Source organism: Macadamia integrifolia, unplaced genomic scaffold (assembly GCF_013358625.1).
Source record: "Macadamia integrifolia cultivar HAES 741 unplaced genomic scaffold, SCU_Mint_v3 scaffold_68A, whole genome shotgun sequence".
NCBI classification, from domain to species: domain Eukaryota; kingdom Viridiplantae; phylum Streptophyta; class Magnoliopsida; order Proteales; family Proteaceae; genus Macadamia; species Macadamia integrifolia.
This window is the reverse complement of record NW_024870673.1, coordinates 190,112-205,776: the sequence shown is the minus strand read 5'-3', so window position 1 is coordinate 205,776 and position 15,665 is coordinate 190,112. Positions and strand designations below refer to the sequence as shown.

Below are 15,665 nucleotides of genomic sequence, written 5' to 3'. Positions count from 1 at the left end.
AATGGTATTAGTTCATATATATGGAAAACTAGCAATCCTGGTTGTAACATATGCACTAATTGGAGTTGTCTAAATTTTCAAACCCTTAAGCTGCATAGTTTTGATCATACAGTTTTTTTTTTTTTGGGTTTTTGAAAAATGACCTAAAGTTTCAAGAACTAAGTTTTCCTTCACTTGTAGGGAAGGAAGCTCCACCAATGATATGGCCCCATGATTGAATTCTTGAGTCATCATTTATGACGGTAGTGATGGCCATGGTGAAGGAATTCCTCCTTCATCATAGGCGAAGAGAAACTCGTCCAAATTTTAAGAATGAAAATCTTCAAAATTCATTTCCAAGATTAATATTTTAAAACAGGTATAATCTCACAAATAATGGTTCTTTGAAATGTTAAACCCAGAAAACTTAAGTTCTATACTTCAAAAGTAATAAAGGAGATTCCACCAAAAAAAAAAAAAAATTAGAGGGTGGGGAGGGAAAAGGAATCCTGAATTTTTATCCCTAAGATTTGTTTATATAATGTTCCTAATGAGGTTGTAACTCTCCACAGATTCTATGCTGCCCAATGGTATTATCCTATGATCCCTATGCAACTAAACCATTAAAAAAAAAAAACCATTTTTACTTTAAAATGCAATGTTGCATTGTCATTTATTATTTGTTTGGAAAAACATCTTGGGATGGTTCACAAATGAAGGTAAATCACTTTGAAGTACCCATCAATCCTCATTAAGAAACAGCCCAACCCACCTCTCTTAATTTTCCCCCAACCCAGCTTTCCAAAAAATAAAAACCCAACAAACAATTCACAAGAGAGAGAACAAACTTAGGAGTGAATTGGATCAAGTTCACATACGAGAATATTTTCGTATGCCCTTGGTCCTGATATTTAGAATCCATTAAATATAGAAAAAGAAAGTAAATTCTAAATACTAGTATCAGGAGTGTATGAAAACATTCTCGTTCGTGAACCTGATCTGATCGCTTTAGGAGTACCATGTGGCTTGAGAATTTAGAAAAAAAAAAAAAATCTTGAAGATCTTGTTTGTTTTTTATTGTAAAATTTTTCATGCAAAAAATTAAATAAAAAATTTTCTTGTTTTTTTAATACCTTTATTTTTATTTTACCTTAAGACAAACAGTGAAAAATCCTATTGTACAAAAAAAAACTGCTTTTTCCATGAAAACAAACAGAATCTGAATAAGGAAGAAAAGAAAAAGGAAATAACTGGTTATATACATGTATCTAAACCATCAGTAGTGGCCCTGAGACCAGTGAGTAGTGAGATGGTTGCCCATTACCATCCCTTGGAAGTTGGGGAAGTTGAAGTTGGAGCTTGAAAGATGACCCCTCCTTTCTTTGATGATGACACAAGTGAAGAACTCTGTGAACATTCGCTTGGGGACCATTTTTTAATGGTAGTCTGGTCTGATCCAAAAGCTGAAGAGTTAGTTCCTGCTGTCTAGCATTTTAGGGTCATTACTAGTCTGGTACCATCCAATCTCCCCTGCCTATGTGGATTCCTCCTCCTTAGTACTTACTACTTAATTTGATGCTTGAAGCCTGAAGGCAGCACTTTGATACTAACTATAGTTCAAATAGGGTTGAAAATTGTGGGCATATAGATCTTTCTAAGATCTGTATGTCTAGTAATGACTTAGAATAGACCTAAGTGGAGTGTAAAAATCCATTAGTTGGAATAAGACCATAGTTGAGTTGAGTATAGATCCTAAGATCTCTGATTCAGATATCAAGTTTCAATCATATTAGAGTTTGTTATGTGACAAAAAGAATTTAAAAATTGCACTCAATGAAAACATGCCAAATATATGTTAGAACAAACACCAAAAAGCATGAATATAAATGAATAGATTAGCATAGGATAACAAGAGATTTAACGATGTTTTCACACTAATATGATGTGCTATGTTCTTGAGTGAAGAAGAAGATAATTCATTATGTTGGAAGAAATATTACAATAGAAATTTCTCAAAAACACCCAAACTCGTAATAAGAATAGTCTTTAAGAAACCTTAAAATGAAAACCCCAAATTTCACATTGCTTATACAACAAGATATCATAACATATAAGTATTTCTCTAAATCGGGGGTATAAAAAAAAAATTTCTATCCAAATCATCACCAAAATTTATCGAATGTGAATCAATCTTTGAAACAAATCAAGAATTCGGTATAAACATAATATATTTACATCATCAATAAGATTAGTCATGAAAAACAAAGAGAGAAAAAGGGTGCAAGCAATTAGAGTGGAGTGTATGGACATACACGAGGGTATGTCATTACGTAGAAAAAAAAGAAGTAAATAAAATAAAATAAAGGTCAGGCTATGAGATGATCAGACTTTCCTTCCAAATCCTTAGGATAGGAGAGGAGATGAGAGGCATCAGACATTAAAACTAAGAGAGAGAGACGTGAGAGAGACCCATCTACTGATTCAGACCCTTCAGTCTAGGGACAAAAAACAATGAAATAATTGAATGAGAAAAGCTCAACTTTAGCTTTGACCCCCCAACTCAATCTCTTTCTCTTACACATAATAATCCAGACACCCAACGCTTTCGAACGCTTACTAAAGCTTTCTTTATTCTCTCCCTCACCCCCCCTCTCTCCACTGATTTCTGGAAGAGAAGGAGATCCCTTTCCCTCTTTCTCTCTATTATACAGTAGTGCTCTTTTTCTTCAGCTAAAGAAAAACCCTAAAGTTCTGATCTTTGAAACCAGGTACTCTTTTATGCTCTTTTTTTGCTTTATTTTTAAGTGGCCTGGCATTTTGCTTGATGGGTTTGCATCGCTTCACTGTCGGGTTTCCTTTCTCCTTATGGGTCTTTGTGGGTTTTGGATCTGTACTAGGGTTTGATCGTCTGGGTGGGTCTTTGATGAAGATCTCGATGCATTTCTACCCTTCGTTGTATCTTTTATGTCATACTGGACTTTGATCCTTCGCCCATCCTCGTCTTCTTCTTCTCTTTTTGGTGGTTTTTGTTTGATGAGAGCTGTTGACAAACTGCATTTTGTAAGAAGCACGCTTGTTTCATTGTTGGATCCTTTTATTCTGGTGTAAAAATCCTTCCCAGCATCTTCTCTTCAGTTTGGTTCCCGTTTTTCTGTTATTCTATCGATTTCCACTTTGGTGGGTATGGTTGCATTTTGAAGTGCTTGCCTTTTTTTCTTTCTATTGCTGAAAATTCCACTGGTTGCACATTTCCTGGGACATCGTTTGACCAGGTTGTTTGCTCTGTGCTTGCATCCTCTTTGTTTGGTCTCCTTTCGTTCTCACTGTGAAATAAGTCCCCCAACCTCCCCCCCCGGGGGGGGGGGGGGGGCTCTTCTAATTGGGTTTTGGGTTTTATTCTTGTTTGTTCCTGAGAGACTGTACTTGAATTTCTTTTGGGAACACTTCCACTACTTGCGATTATTTATCTCTGGTTTCGTAGATCTAATTTATTTGGTAGTTGCCGTCGTGTTGATCTGGTTTTGAAGTTGATTCTATTTTCATCTCCCTTTGTACTTGATTTATGCAAGTCGGTTTAAATTTGAATTTAAATTTATTGCTTTATTTTTATTACTATTCTGTATATTTTTATTTGGAGATTGAAGGGAAATTTTGATCTCCTCTTTATGTCTAAGAGGAGCTTGATTTCTTATGCTTATTGGTTTCTGACATTTTTTGGTGATCTTGCCAATTTTATCAATTGCAGAGATCGTATTATGCTAAAGCAAAGCCGTGCTTTGGTGTGGGGAAAGTGAACCATTTATGTTTTCTAATGGTGAGCCTCATGATTTTGGAACTGGGGGGTGAGTGATGGGTTTTGCTGAATTTGATCCATTTAAAGTGTCTGTATTTCTTCCGATGGCCTCAAAAATTGGTAGTAGAGCTCCCTCAGAACAGCAGCAAAAAACAGCTAGTAATCAAACTGTAGAGACAAATATTCGCAGGCCCTCACCTTTACAGATTTCAAAAACAAGCAAATCAGAGCCTGCTACCCCCAAAAAGCTACCAAGATCTGTGCAGCAAATTCCATTGAAGCAGATTACAGTAGAGGCCGCTGAAGACAAAAAATCAAAAAATTCTCAACAGAAGGGGTCAGTAGATTTGGGACCTGATAAATTAGAATCAAATGCTTCAGCGGGTGGTCTGAAGGAACTGCCAAAGAAGGCAGATCTTGTTGTAAATGGCACTAGGGGCTCACTTGAAGGAGTTGTGGAAGAAAAGAAAACATCCGAGTTCAGCAGTGTTAAGGAAAGCTCAGCTTCTGCAAAAGTTAGTGATGGAACCAGCAGTATCACCAAGACCAGCGGTAGTGCCAAAATTAGTGGCCGTGCTGATTTTGTTGAGAGTGGCAAGAGCAGTATATGCAGAGGAAGCACAAGCAGTGATGTTAGTGATGAGAGCACCTGCAGCAGCCTTAGTAGCAGCATCAGCAAGCCTCACAAAGCAAATGATTCGAGATGGGAAGCTATACAGGTTGTCAGAACCAGAGAAGGGGTATTAGGTTTGAACCAGTTCAGATTGCTGAAGAGGTTGGGCTGTGGAGATATTGGGAGTGTCTACTTGTCAGAGTTGACTGGGACGAAGTGTTATTTTGCAATGAAGGTTATGGACAAGGCTTCTCTTGCAAGTCGGAAGAAGCTGCTTCGGGCTCAGACAGAAAGAGAGATACTGCAGTCTTTGGATCACCCGTTCCTCCCAACATTGTATACCCATTTTGAGACTGACAAGTTCTCATGCTTGGTGATGGAATTTTGTCCTGGAGGAGACTTGCACACCCTTCGGCAACGGCAACCGGGGAAACATTTTTCTGAACAGGCGGTGAAGTATGACTCTCAATCCTTCTCATATTCAAGTTTGGGTTAAATTTTGACTTTTGCGTAGAATTGGGTATTCTCGCAGACATAGATTGGTAGTGATTTAGGTTTAGTTATTTCTTCCGGTTCTAAATTATACTTCTTGGGCATCCTGCTTTGTGGTTTGTCCCAGTACAATTTATATCTTTACAATTTAAACAATTATGAAGAATACTATGAATGCAATGCCCGAATCTTCTTGTGAATATGCTTGCTGTAGCAGCACCCTTAATAAGTTAGCTTGAATCACCTTAATGCTGAAGGGAGGAAAATGATTGCATCATCCGCTTATGCTTTTAGAATGAGCAGAAACATGAAGTATTACCCATGCTTGGTTGTTTTGTGGCAATGTTCTTCATGGAACCCATAATAATGAATGATTGTGAGAGTGGCTTGCACTTTTCCCAAGGAAGAAAAAGAAGAGAATAATTGTGAGTTTGCTTGCTAATTTTCCTCTTATAATGAACCTGCATATGAATTGCATTAGCAATAATTGATGATGAAGGGAGTTCAAAAGGGCTCACTTGAATGGCCTGGTAAGACTAGCTTAATGCCCAAAAGCAGGGAAATTTTTTTACGAGTAGGCATTAGGCAAGTTGTTTCAAATCCCCTTAATAGGTTGAGCTCATCAAGATCAAGCTTGATTGAGCTAGTATTGAGAATTTGACTTGCATTTCAGTTAATTCCCCAATAAAGTACCAGGAAGGTTTTGAATCTTTCGCTAGGTCCACTGTAGGGGATGGAACTGGTTTGGTGAACATCAACATATGCTTCTTGATGGCTACAAAGAGTATTCTTGTTTCACCTGGGTAAAGTGATTCTCAGGGAACTACCGAGATCTCTTAGGGTGTCTTGCTTGAAAATAGGCTGCTGATTCCTTGTGTGCCAAGAAATTTGTAAGTTGGTTCTTAAGTGCATTTTGGAGAGCAAGACTTAAAAAATGGTGGCCTTTTCTTGTGTGATTGCCTGGGAAGATTGGATATGGATTGAAGGTTTCACTTAATGGAAAATTTATGTGCCTTTATTTTTCTACTACTATTGTAGTTAATATCATATGCTATCATTTATCACTTGAGGCATCTTTTTCTACCTGCCAAAGTGGCATGATTTGGGAACATAGAAGCTTCTAGTAAATCCTGAATAAGTAAGGGGCTTTATTAGACATACTTGAACCTAGTGTTGGGACTTAGGAGGAGCACAATACTATTGGCTATGATTCTCTGGGACAGAACAGTGGATGATTGATAAAGGATGAAAGGTCCTCGGATAATGGTTTATGCGCTGCTTTTGCTGAGTCATTGGATATTATGTCGCAGTTTAGTGATGACTGGACTGGAGGAGTTAAAGCTCTGACATAGGGTTATTGCAGGGGTAATACTCAAGGTACTGTAACAGTGCTGTAGCTTTAAGTTAGTAAAGTTAGCTGAGCCTTCTGATTCCCCCCTTCTTGTTCATTTTGTATATATTGTGACTCAGATTAGATTGTTTCAAGGGCTGAGGCAGTGGGGTTAAAAACACTATTCATGATATCTTTTAGAATCCGGGCCTGCTGGACATCTTTGGTATTTATTTGTGTTTGGCTCTCTTTTATTATCACCTTCTTTAACTCTTGAAACTAGATTGCTTTTGCTTTGACTGTGTCAAACTAGGCAGGAGAAATGTTTTTCTAGTTGCAGTAGGTTTTCACCTGGGCATCAACACTGCTAGTTGTCAGTGGGTTCAGTAGATATAAACGTTGCCTGCGTTTAACTTTTAAGCCACAATCACTCTAATGCCTGCAGCTGCAGATTTCATGGCTTATAATGGATATTTATCCATCCTAATCTGTTTGTCAGGAGGTGCATAACTGATCAAGCTTGCACAAGGGGCTGCTGGCCCCATCGAACCAAGTCCAATGCTGGACCAGCCAGCCCCCACCTTGGTCCCATCCAACCAGCCCAAGAGGAAATCTGTAAACACTGTTCATGTGAGCAGTAACTCCTGCAAGTTTTGTCTTCAAAGAATCTCCTAGAAGATCTATGCAGCTGTCCCTTATTAAGCTCCAAGAGAAGATCTCCATCAACCATCGATTTGGCCCGGCTAGCATAGAATTTAGTTTCCTTTTTTAGGTTGTCAATTTAGTGAAGTTAGTTTCCTATTTTGTAACTTAGGCTAGTTTCATTTTGAGTTCAGTTGTTAGTTTCTAATTTGGTTATACTTGGTTAGCAAGTTTGACACAAATTAGAAAGTCTTATTTCAGTCCATTAGTTTCCTATTTTATTATTTCGTTATGTCCAAGTTTTGTAAAGCTATTTATAGACCATTGATCATAATGAAAAAAATAGGTTTGAGTTGAACAAAAAAGATGGCTTATGCTGTTGTGCTGTGGGATGTAGTTGGGTGAGATGCCTAAACCAGAGAGGTGAGATGCCCTTTCACTAATTGTTCTCCCCCCTTTTCAATCCTCCATCAAATTCCTTTTCTTCTTTGTTTTTTCCTTTATTTTTGAGTGTTGTAAGATCATTATTAGACTTATTAGACTTACAAACACATCAGTAAGATTGAAGAACAGAAGGCAGCGTTGCAACCAGAATCGAGCCAAACCTGTTAGGGTTTTGATGTAACATTCGAGTCCTATCTTCCAGCTAGGAATTCAGCTTCAGGCCCTTGTTTGAGGGTTGTTCATGTGCATTAAGAGCATGGTTCGAAATCTCGCTTGTCGAAACGAAATAAGGCACGAATTAATATGTGTACCATATTTCGGTCAAAATTTGGGTATTGTTTCGGTATCTTGCCGAAACGATAGATTCCATGCCTTATAAATACAACATTTCGTTGAGACAGAGTCGAAATTTCGGTATCGTTTTGATATCTGGCCGAAATTTCGACTCTGTCTCGCTTGTCTCAGTGGTTTCGGTTCCATTTGGATATTTTGAAGGAAAAACACTCCAACAAGCCTCTAATTAGTCACATCATCACACATTTTGACTTCCATTGGACTGCTACAAGAAGATCTACACATTCAAAGCTTAGGAAAGGTAAAGTTCTTTCTCCAAAACCATTTTTTTTTTAAATAGTACATTAATACATACTGGTAAAATTTTCAGAACAGTTCGACGGTTGCTGCCAAACAAAGTTGCAACTCTAAAACAATGTCATGTTCTAATATTTTTGCATTTTTATGTTTTTGAAGCATATTTATTAATCTTAAAATAAGCTATAAACCAAGTTTCAGGTCAAAATATGGCCGTTTGACCACCGAAACAGTCAACTGAAAAAAAAAAAATTACACCATCTCGGCGAAATCTCGCTGAAATTTTGAAATGAAATTTCAAACCTTGATCAAGAGGGGAATTTGACCAGAGTTTGGAGGCCATCCCAGGCCTGTAGCCGCTGCTACCGCGAATCTCCATATAGTTTCATTTTTCATTCCTCTAGCATAACTTCCCAATTGGCTATCAGTTGAGGCTCATCTTTTGAAGGATTCTTATACATCATACAAGGGATCTCTCCAATTTTGAGGATCGTTCGGCACTTCGGTACCAGGAACCCTAGTTTCTGAAGAGTGGTTAAAAGTTTCCTAATTCATGTCGACAACATAACTCTCAATTCAGTCATCGGAATTGTCTCATCTTTTGATGGTTTCTTGATCCTTATAGGACCTTCATCTACTCCATGTTTCAGCTCCATCTGAGCCACAGTTTATGAGTTGAATTTCTCCCTATTCAGCCAGATTTTCACATTCTGCCTGGGATTAGGAACACTTGTGAGAGTGGTCCCACATCACACTATCTGATACATTTGGTGCATATCTAGTGTCAACTCTTAGGATTTGTCTGGTACTTGTTTCACAAAAGTAAATGAGATTGCATAGACCTGAGAGTCTAGAATGAAAAGTTTTGATATTTGTTCGATGCTGTATTACTTATTCTTTGCCTATCCATTACACCAGTTACTACCCAATTGTGCACACCATCTATTTCTTTTAATATCTGCTCTCATGTTAGCAGAAGTGCCAGAAACAGGTATCATAAGATGCTTGGGCGCTTTTTAAGGCTTTCTTAGAACTCGTTATGTGATTACCTATGAGTGTAACTTGAATATAGGCCGTCTATGTGGAACACCATCCAAAATAATTTTTCCCAGTACATGAGTTCAGGGTAACCCAAGAAAAACCACTATAAATTTATTTCTTATCTGAATAAAAGCGTTAAAGCTGCCAAAACTCAAACACAGTTTTTAGTAGAAAAATAAGTATTTACCATGAGGCTTGCAAAGCATTCAGCCCACCTTCATTTTGGTCATAGTTTTAGAAGTATAGTTTCATAGGTGAGTGAAGGAAGTACCGATACTTGATCCCTGGTTCCCAAAGTATATCACATTGAGATTGTGACCATTGAGGCAGCCAAGGGTATTGGTTTTTAGAAGTATAGTTACCTTAATCACCGCTTCGAGAGCATTCAGGCCTCAGCCTGATCTTACTGTTGTCTATTATAAGAACATGAATACAGGAGCAAACATGGCCCATAGAGAGAATGCATAATGTTCTTATCATGGAAGCTATAGTCTAAATATGCTAGTCTACTTGGGATCCCAAATTATGGGCCGGAAAAGTTGAAACTAACAGGGATTCTTTATACCATCTAGTGGGATCTTTATTTTGGGGCGAAGCTCATATTATTGTGCTTTTGGTGCCTCTTTTTTCCTTGTTGGGAGAAGTTATAAATGCAACTTCAGCCCTGGCCCAAATTCGGAACTCCTGCATGGTCATGAAGGTTTGCAACCAATCACACATCTGCATGCTTGTGCTTGTTTGTGTCCAGTTTTTGTTTTTGTTTTTGATTGTCATGACTGGTTTCAATATGCAGGTTTTATGTAGCAGAGGTCCTCCTAGCTCTTGAGTACCTCCACATGCTTGGGATAGTCTACCGCGACCTCAAGCCAGAAAATGTCCTCGTAAGAGAGGATGGTCACATAATGCTCTCGGATTTTGACCTCTCTCTCCGATGTGCCGTCAGCCCAACACTTGTCAAGTCTACATTAGGTGAATCTGAACCCTTCCGGAAGAATGGCATGTACTGTGTCCAGCCAACATGCATTGAACCCTCTTGCATACAACCAGCTTGTGTGGTCCCAACCACATGTTTTTCGCCACGCCTCTTTTCCAGCAAATCGAAGAAGGACCGGAAGCCAAAAAATGAGATTGGGAACCAAGTCAGTCCATTACCGGAGCTCATCGCTGAGCCAACAGGTGCAAGGTCGATGTCTTTTGTTGGGACCCATGAGTACTTGGCTCCTGAAATCATCAAAGGTGAAGGTCATGGGAGTGCTGTAGACTGGTGGACTTTTGGGATCTTCCTTTATGAGCTCTTGTTCGGTAAGACTCCCTTCAAAGGGTCAGGTAACAGGGCAACCCTTTTCAATGTAGTGGGTCAGCCACTTCGATTCCCGGAATCACCAATTGTCAGTTTCTCCGCAAAGGATCTGATAAGGGGTCTTCTTGTAAAGGAACCACAACATAGGTTGGCATACAAGCGTGGTGCAACAGAGATTAAGCAACACCCCTTCTTTGAAGGAGTGAACTGGGCTTTGATACGTTGTGCGAGCCCTCCTGAGATCCCTAAGGTGGTAGAGATTGATAGGATTTCAGCACCCACGACATCTACAAGTGTGAAGCCTGTTGCTACTCCTGCAGATCAGAAAAGCTCTGATAATTATCTTGAATTTGATTTCTTTTAGTGGTTCAGTGAACTGATTTGCAATTCGTTTGTATCCAAGGGAAGATGTAGAGTTTTCTGAACATTTCAGATACAGGTGGTGGTGGTGGTTCTTGAGGGAAGGGAGATGGGGGGGGGGGGGGGTGGGAGAGGAGGAGGTTGGTATATTGATAGATCATATGTTTGTTGTTATTGGGAACGATTCCAGATTTGTATTGAGCCAGAGTTTTTGTATATTGATAGATCATATGTTTGTTGTAATGGGCAACAATTCCAAATTTGTATTGCAAAAGGTGTAAGTGTTAAAATCATCATCTTCATCATTCATATTATCATTGAAGATTTATGCTGAAGTTGGAAATGAATTCCCTCAAGAATCTTAGATCATATGTTTGTTGTAATGGGCAACAATTCCAAATTTGTATTGCAAAAGGTGTAAGTGTTAAAATCATCATCTTCATCATTCATATTATCATTGAAGATTTATGCTGAAGTTGGAAATGAATTCCCTCAAGAATCTTACATGCCTCCTTAACATTCAACTCTCTTTTGCATTTGCATTTCTAGTTTGGTGAATTATTTCTTTCTAAAATCATAAGGAATATCCATTCACCACCAGTTTTCAGCTTCTCTGCTAGGGATATGATTAGAGGTCTTCTTGTAAAGGAACCACAAGGGCAACAGAGACCAATCAACAATACTCTTGTGTGCCAACCTGTGTTGTGGTTTGCGCGAGCCAACCTGAGATCGAGAAGGTGGTAGAGAGAGATAGGATTCCTGCACCCACAACATCAACAAAGTGAGAAGGCAGCAGCTGCTACAATTTGGGATGAAAGGGAGGGGTGGATTTCGAACTACCAAATTAGAGGTTTTTAATGGAGGAGAAAGAGTGGGTCAGATTGTTTGTGAGAGGGTGTGTAAAAGAATCCGAAGAATCCGCACAATGGCTTTTCACATTTTTTTCCTTTCACTTTTCCCACATCAGCCAAGCAAGCAATGTGCGAAACTCTTTCTTTTCCTTTTCTATGTGATAAAGCATACAAACACAACCTAAGTGAAAGCTATGTAGTCACCCACCATTATGAGCCCTTAGCCTAAATTACCCGAGTTGACCCAGTAACTGAGTCACTCACTAAAACAGTTGATTTGACACCTACAAGCACAAGTGAGTGCTAGGTTTTGGCAATTGACATGGAGAGTTAAAAACAAAAGGTCCTTCTAAGTGCCATTATGCCTCGTGAAGCATACCTCTTCATTATTTGTCACTTGACAAATGTATGATTTATTTATTTATTTGGATAGAAGCAAAATATAAGTTGGTGAATGAGATAGAAAGCCCAACATACATAATCATGGTCAAATTTTAATCGAAAATAATTAAGAAAAAAAGCAGAAACTATGAGTCAATGTTTTTGTAAAATTATCAAGATATCATTGATGAAAATAAATTTAAAATACAAAATGGCATTTTAAACTGAAATTATTCCGATGAAATGCTTGCTCCTCTCCATGGTTTGAGGTATTGGTATGGCCATATAGGTATCACTAGCCACTAATTTCGCTCCCATACGGTTCTTGTGTCGGTGGAAGGGTATAGACCAGTAAAAAAATTTAATTTCTAAAGAAAATCAGGGGCAAAGCTGTCCTATCCTGGCTAGTATGTTTCGGTTTTCAAGGTGACAATACCAGTATCCAATTCCATGGCACTAATATTATACTCCTCACTCATAAGGTTGTACCCAAGATTTAAAGTATTGATATTGAGTATTGTATCAAAAGACTGATTTTAAGAAACATATCATGTTGTATCGAAGTGACGAAAAATACAATAAAAATACATAAGAAAATGGTCAAGAACTGTATGAAAATGCTTTAGATATATGCAAAATACAATTTTAAAGGATAAACAATAAAACAGGTGACGGGCATAAGTAATATGTAAAATATATTTTGTATATAAAGGAGAACAAAGTTGTTGTTGTTGTTGTTTTTGTTGTTGTATTTAAAGGAGAACAAAGTACAACGAGATGGTCCAAAGACTGTGTGTTAACAAATAGCTCCAATACGAGTCTCCTTACGACTGATTTGTTACACGAGTTAGATGTAACTGCGTGTAACAATACATATCAATTAGTGTCGATGGATACGAAAGAATACTTAAAACCTTGATTGTACAATGTGTGATAATGCAGCTTTATATTCTGGTGAAGGAGTTTGGAAATGCAACCTTCAAATGTACAGTAGAATGCTGTCCCAACTCAGCTATCCCCGGTAGGCTTACACTTTGGCTAAAAAAATTAAAAAATGGACAAAAATTTTACTGCTTCCCTACTTGGACTTGGGGAAGAAGCACATACAAAGGGAGAAGGAATCACCCTTTTCCTTGCTCTTAGGACTCTGGCGTGGGTTAGAGTTTGGAGTCCGTGGACTGTGGCGTGGGGTTCTTGTAATGCCATCCTCATCACCACCACCGCTGGCTTTTGCTGCTGCTTCATCATCAAGGTGTGGTGGGAGTGGAGAACGGGAAGGGGAAGGAGTACCCATGGTTGTATGTGTTGGTGTAGTGGGCATCACCATCATCATCATTTCCCTGCTCACATCCTTTCCTTCACATATGATGCTAACCTCGCAGTACTCTGGTGCCTCCCTCTGTACCGCATCAGCAATCCCTTTCTTCCTCCCTTTCCTTCAATGTTTCAAACCCAATTCACAAACATGTTATTCAAACTACCCATAAGAATCAAACAACAATTCAGGACTAGGAATTTGCATTTTCGAAAGGAATTGAGTGAGTGTGATCTAGAGAGAGAGAGAGAGAGAGAGAGAGATCGTAAGAGGGCTTATACGTACTTAAGGCTGGATTTGTTGGTGCCTAGCACCAGCTTCTTTATGTTGAGGACTGGGATGAGATCCAAAACGGCCTTTGCTGTGAGATCGCTCTCTATCAATATGTATCTACTCTCACCTGTTCAATGTTTTGAAAGCCTTAAAACCGAGAGTTAGGAAAACTTCTAACTTCTCTCCAAGTACCAAATAATGTGTGCTTCACTGGTACTACTACTACTAGAGAGAGAGAGAGAGAGAGAGAGAGAGAGAGAGAGAGAGAAAGATACCCCTGTTTAATTAATTACCTGAGAGCAGAGATTCAAGAACTTCTGGAGGAGTTGAATCCTCTTGCTTCTCTCTAGGCTCAGGTAGTTCTCCACTTGCTCTGGGCTAGCTTGGCTCCTCGAGAATTTCCCCACTGTCATGGTTCCATTAGTATCAGTCACTGATATTACTGTCTCTGTTCTTTGATTCAGTCATGATTTTCACACAAAAAACCCCATACTCTATGGTCACATACACATCCAAGCATTCATTAATACAACAATTTCTGTAATTTGGGATGTTACGTCACTTTGAGCTAGTGGGAACGTGGGATTGGGCTGTTTCAAAGTTATAAGCCTATTAGAAATGTAATATGTTTCAATTCAAACCCTTTCAAGATATAAAAAAATTTAGAGGATAGAGAACATCAAAGAAGATCAATAACACTAGTAGTTGCGGTCACGCCTGAGCTCTGATACTACTTGTTGGGACTCGTAGAACTTATTAAGATAGTTATATATCATTCGTTAATGAATTTCTTTTGTTTTGTGTAATTGGTGTACCTTGGAGGTAGAGAAGATGATTGGTTGGGCTGAAAAGAGGGGAAAAGCAAGGAAAATGTCAAGAACAACCAAAGCATTAATGAGAGAGAGAGAGAGAGAGAGAGAGAGAGACTCACAGGCTGTGGGAATTTGGTGAACCTCCGGGAAGACATGGATGAGAAAAACAGAGGAGGATGGCTTGAGAGCGTTCTTCAAGGCCCACCTAAGCGCATCCATGCTCGTCTCGCTTTTTCCCACTGCAACATAAACGTTATCATCATTATCCTCATCACCAAAACCACGACCACCACTCCTCTTAGATTCTTCGTTTATTCTATCAAGGATCTCAATCTCATTTCTGCCATGACCAAAATCCTCTTCTATCTCGCTTATGCTGAAGTTGTGGGGAGAGGAAGACCCACCTTCATCTCCTACCCATGGCTCCTTTATCTCCATTTCAATTAATCCAATACAGATATTAGTTGGAGAAATCAAGAACAACCCAACAACTATCAAAAATCACTGGACTTGCCTCCCTTGGTTGCTTGATTGATGCCACTTGCATAACTCCCAACTTTGACTTCTGTGTATGTCTCTCTCTCTCTCAATCAATTTGGGGCTTGTAACTTATAGCCATTTGCTGTTGTCATTTTCCACAAAACACACACACACATAGAGAGAGAGAGAGAGAGATGTAACTTTGATGTAAGTTTGTTGCTTGTTCTTATTCAAAATTTGTCAACAATGAAATGTTTATGTGGGTATCAACCATGAGATCTAACTAATGGGTATAGTTTCTGAATTGGAATATTTCATTTTAGTGTTTTTAACATGTTTGAAACTGGAGGAATATTGGGTTTTGTTTAATGGACAGAGGTAGTAATTGAAGCTCATATCCATAACCTCCACCATAAAATCCGTTACAAAACCCATATTTTTTTTTAAAATATTTGTACGTGGACTTTTTGATCGAATATACGCATACTTACCAAGGATTCTTGAGTTTGTGTACAATAGTACCTGTCCAAGTCTTCCACTTCTCTTTCTTGACCTTTCATGCTTCACTACATATGAACCCTAATCCTAACTCCTTAGTCCCTACTCCCCACACCAATTTTTTTTCTTCTTTACAGTTTACACCTTCAAAGAATTCTTTTAAATATTTATTTTCCTTGGGAAAGGTTTATCTTGATAGCGTAAGGATATCTGCCACATGGCATGGGACATGAACCCGAATTTTGTGGACAAATGTCTTACAGAGGTGATTTGCTCACTTATCAAGTTTCAGACATAATAAAATAAGTATGCCAAATGGTAAAATAAGGGCCATTGATAACGTTTCAAGAAACGTGTTTCTGCCGTTTCTGTATCAAGAAACGATAACAAAAAGCGTTTGACAAACTCGTTCTGTTTCTCTTGTTTTCATAAATAGAAATCAAAATTTATGGTGATTTCTGTTCCTAGAA

The 15,665-nt window shown here is 38.6% G+C and overlaps 1 protein-coding gene and 1 long non-coding RNA gene across 3 annotated transcripts; one reads left to right on the top strand and one right to left on the bottom strand.

Annotated features, from left to right (window-relative positions):
* Positions 1-2,466: 2,466 nt before the first annotated feature.
* Positions 2,467-10,878, top strand: LOC122071734 (serine/threonine-protein kinase D6PKL2-like). Of its 2 annotated transcripts, none has more exons than XM_042636124.1 (3): positions 2,467-2,747; positions 3,725-4,841; positions 9,719-10,878. In XM_042636124.1, exons 2-3 carry the CDS (start codon positions 3,829-3,831, stop codon positions 10,587-10,589), a joined length of 1,884 nt encoding a protein of 627 aa, XP_042492058.1. In that variant the 5' UTR covers positions 2,467-2,747; positions 3,725-3,828; the 3' UTR covers positions 10,590-10,878. The 2 variants fall into 2 exon arrangements, with proteins under 2 accessions (XP_042492058.1, XP_042492059.1); XM_042636125.1 differs by lacking the exon at positions 2,467-2,747 and adding an exon at positions 2,802-3,039.
* A 1,679-nt stretch (positions 10,879-12,557) lies between these two features.
* LOC122071727 lies at positions 12,558-14,627 on the bottom strand. The gene is made up of 4 exons (XR_006138260.1): positions 14,337-14,627; positions 13,699-13,811; positions 13,418-13,532; positions 12,558-13,253 (listed from the first exon to the last, which is right to left on the bottom strand). It is a non-coding gene; the product is annotated as an uncharacterized LOC122071727 (long non-coding RNA).
* Positions 14,628-15,665: the final 1,038 nt, after the last annotated feature.

Coding starts and splice junctions, on each gene's coding strand:
- LOC122071734 (XM_042636124.1), top strand. CDS start 3,829: ATGGGTTTTGCTGAATTTGATCCATTTAAAGTGTCTGTATTTCTTCCG. Junction 4,842..9,718: donor TTTTCTGAACAGGCGGTGAA/GTATGACTCTCA, acceptor TTCAATATGCAG/GTTTTATGTAGCAGAGGTCC.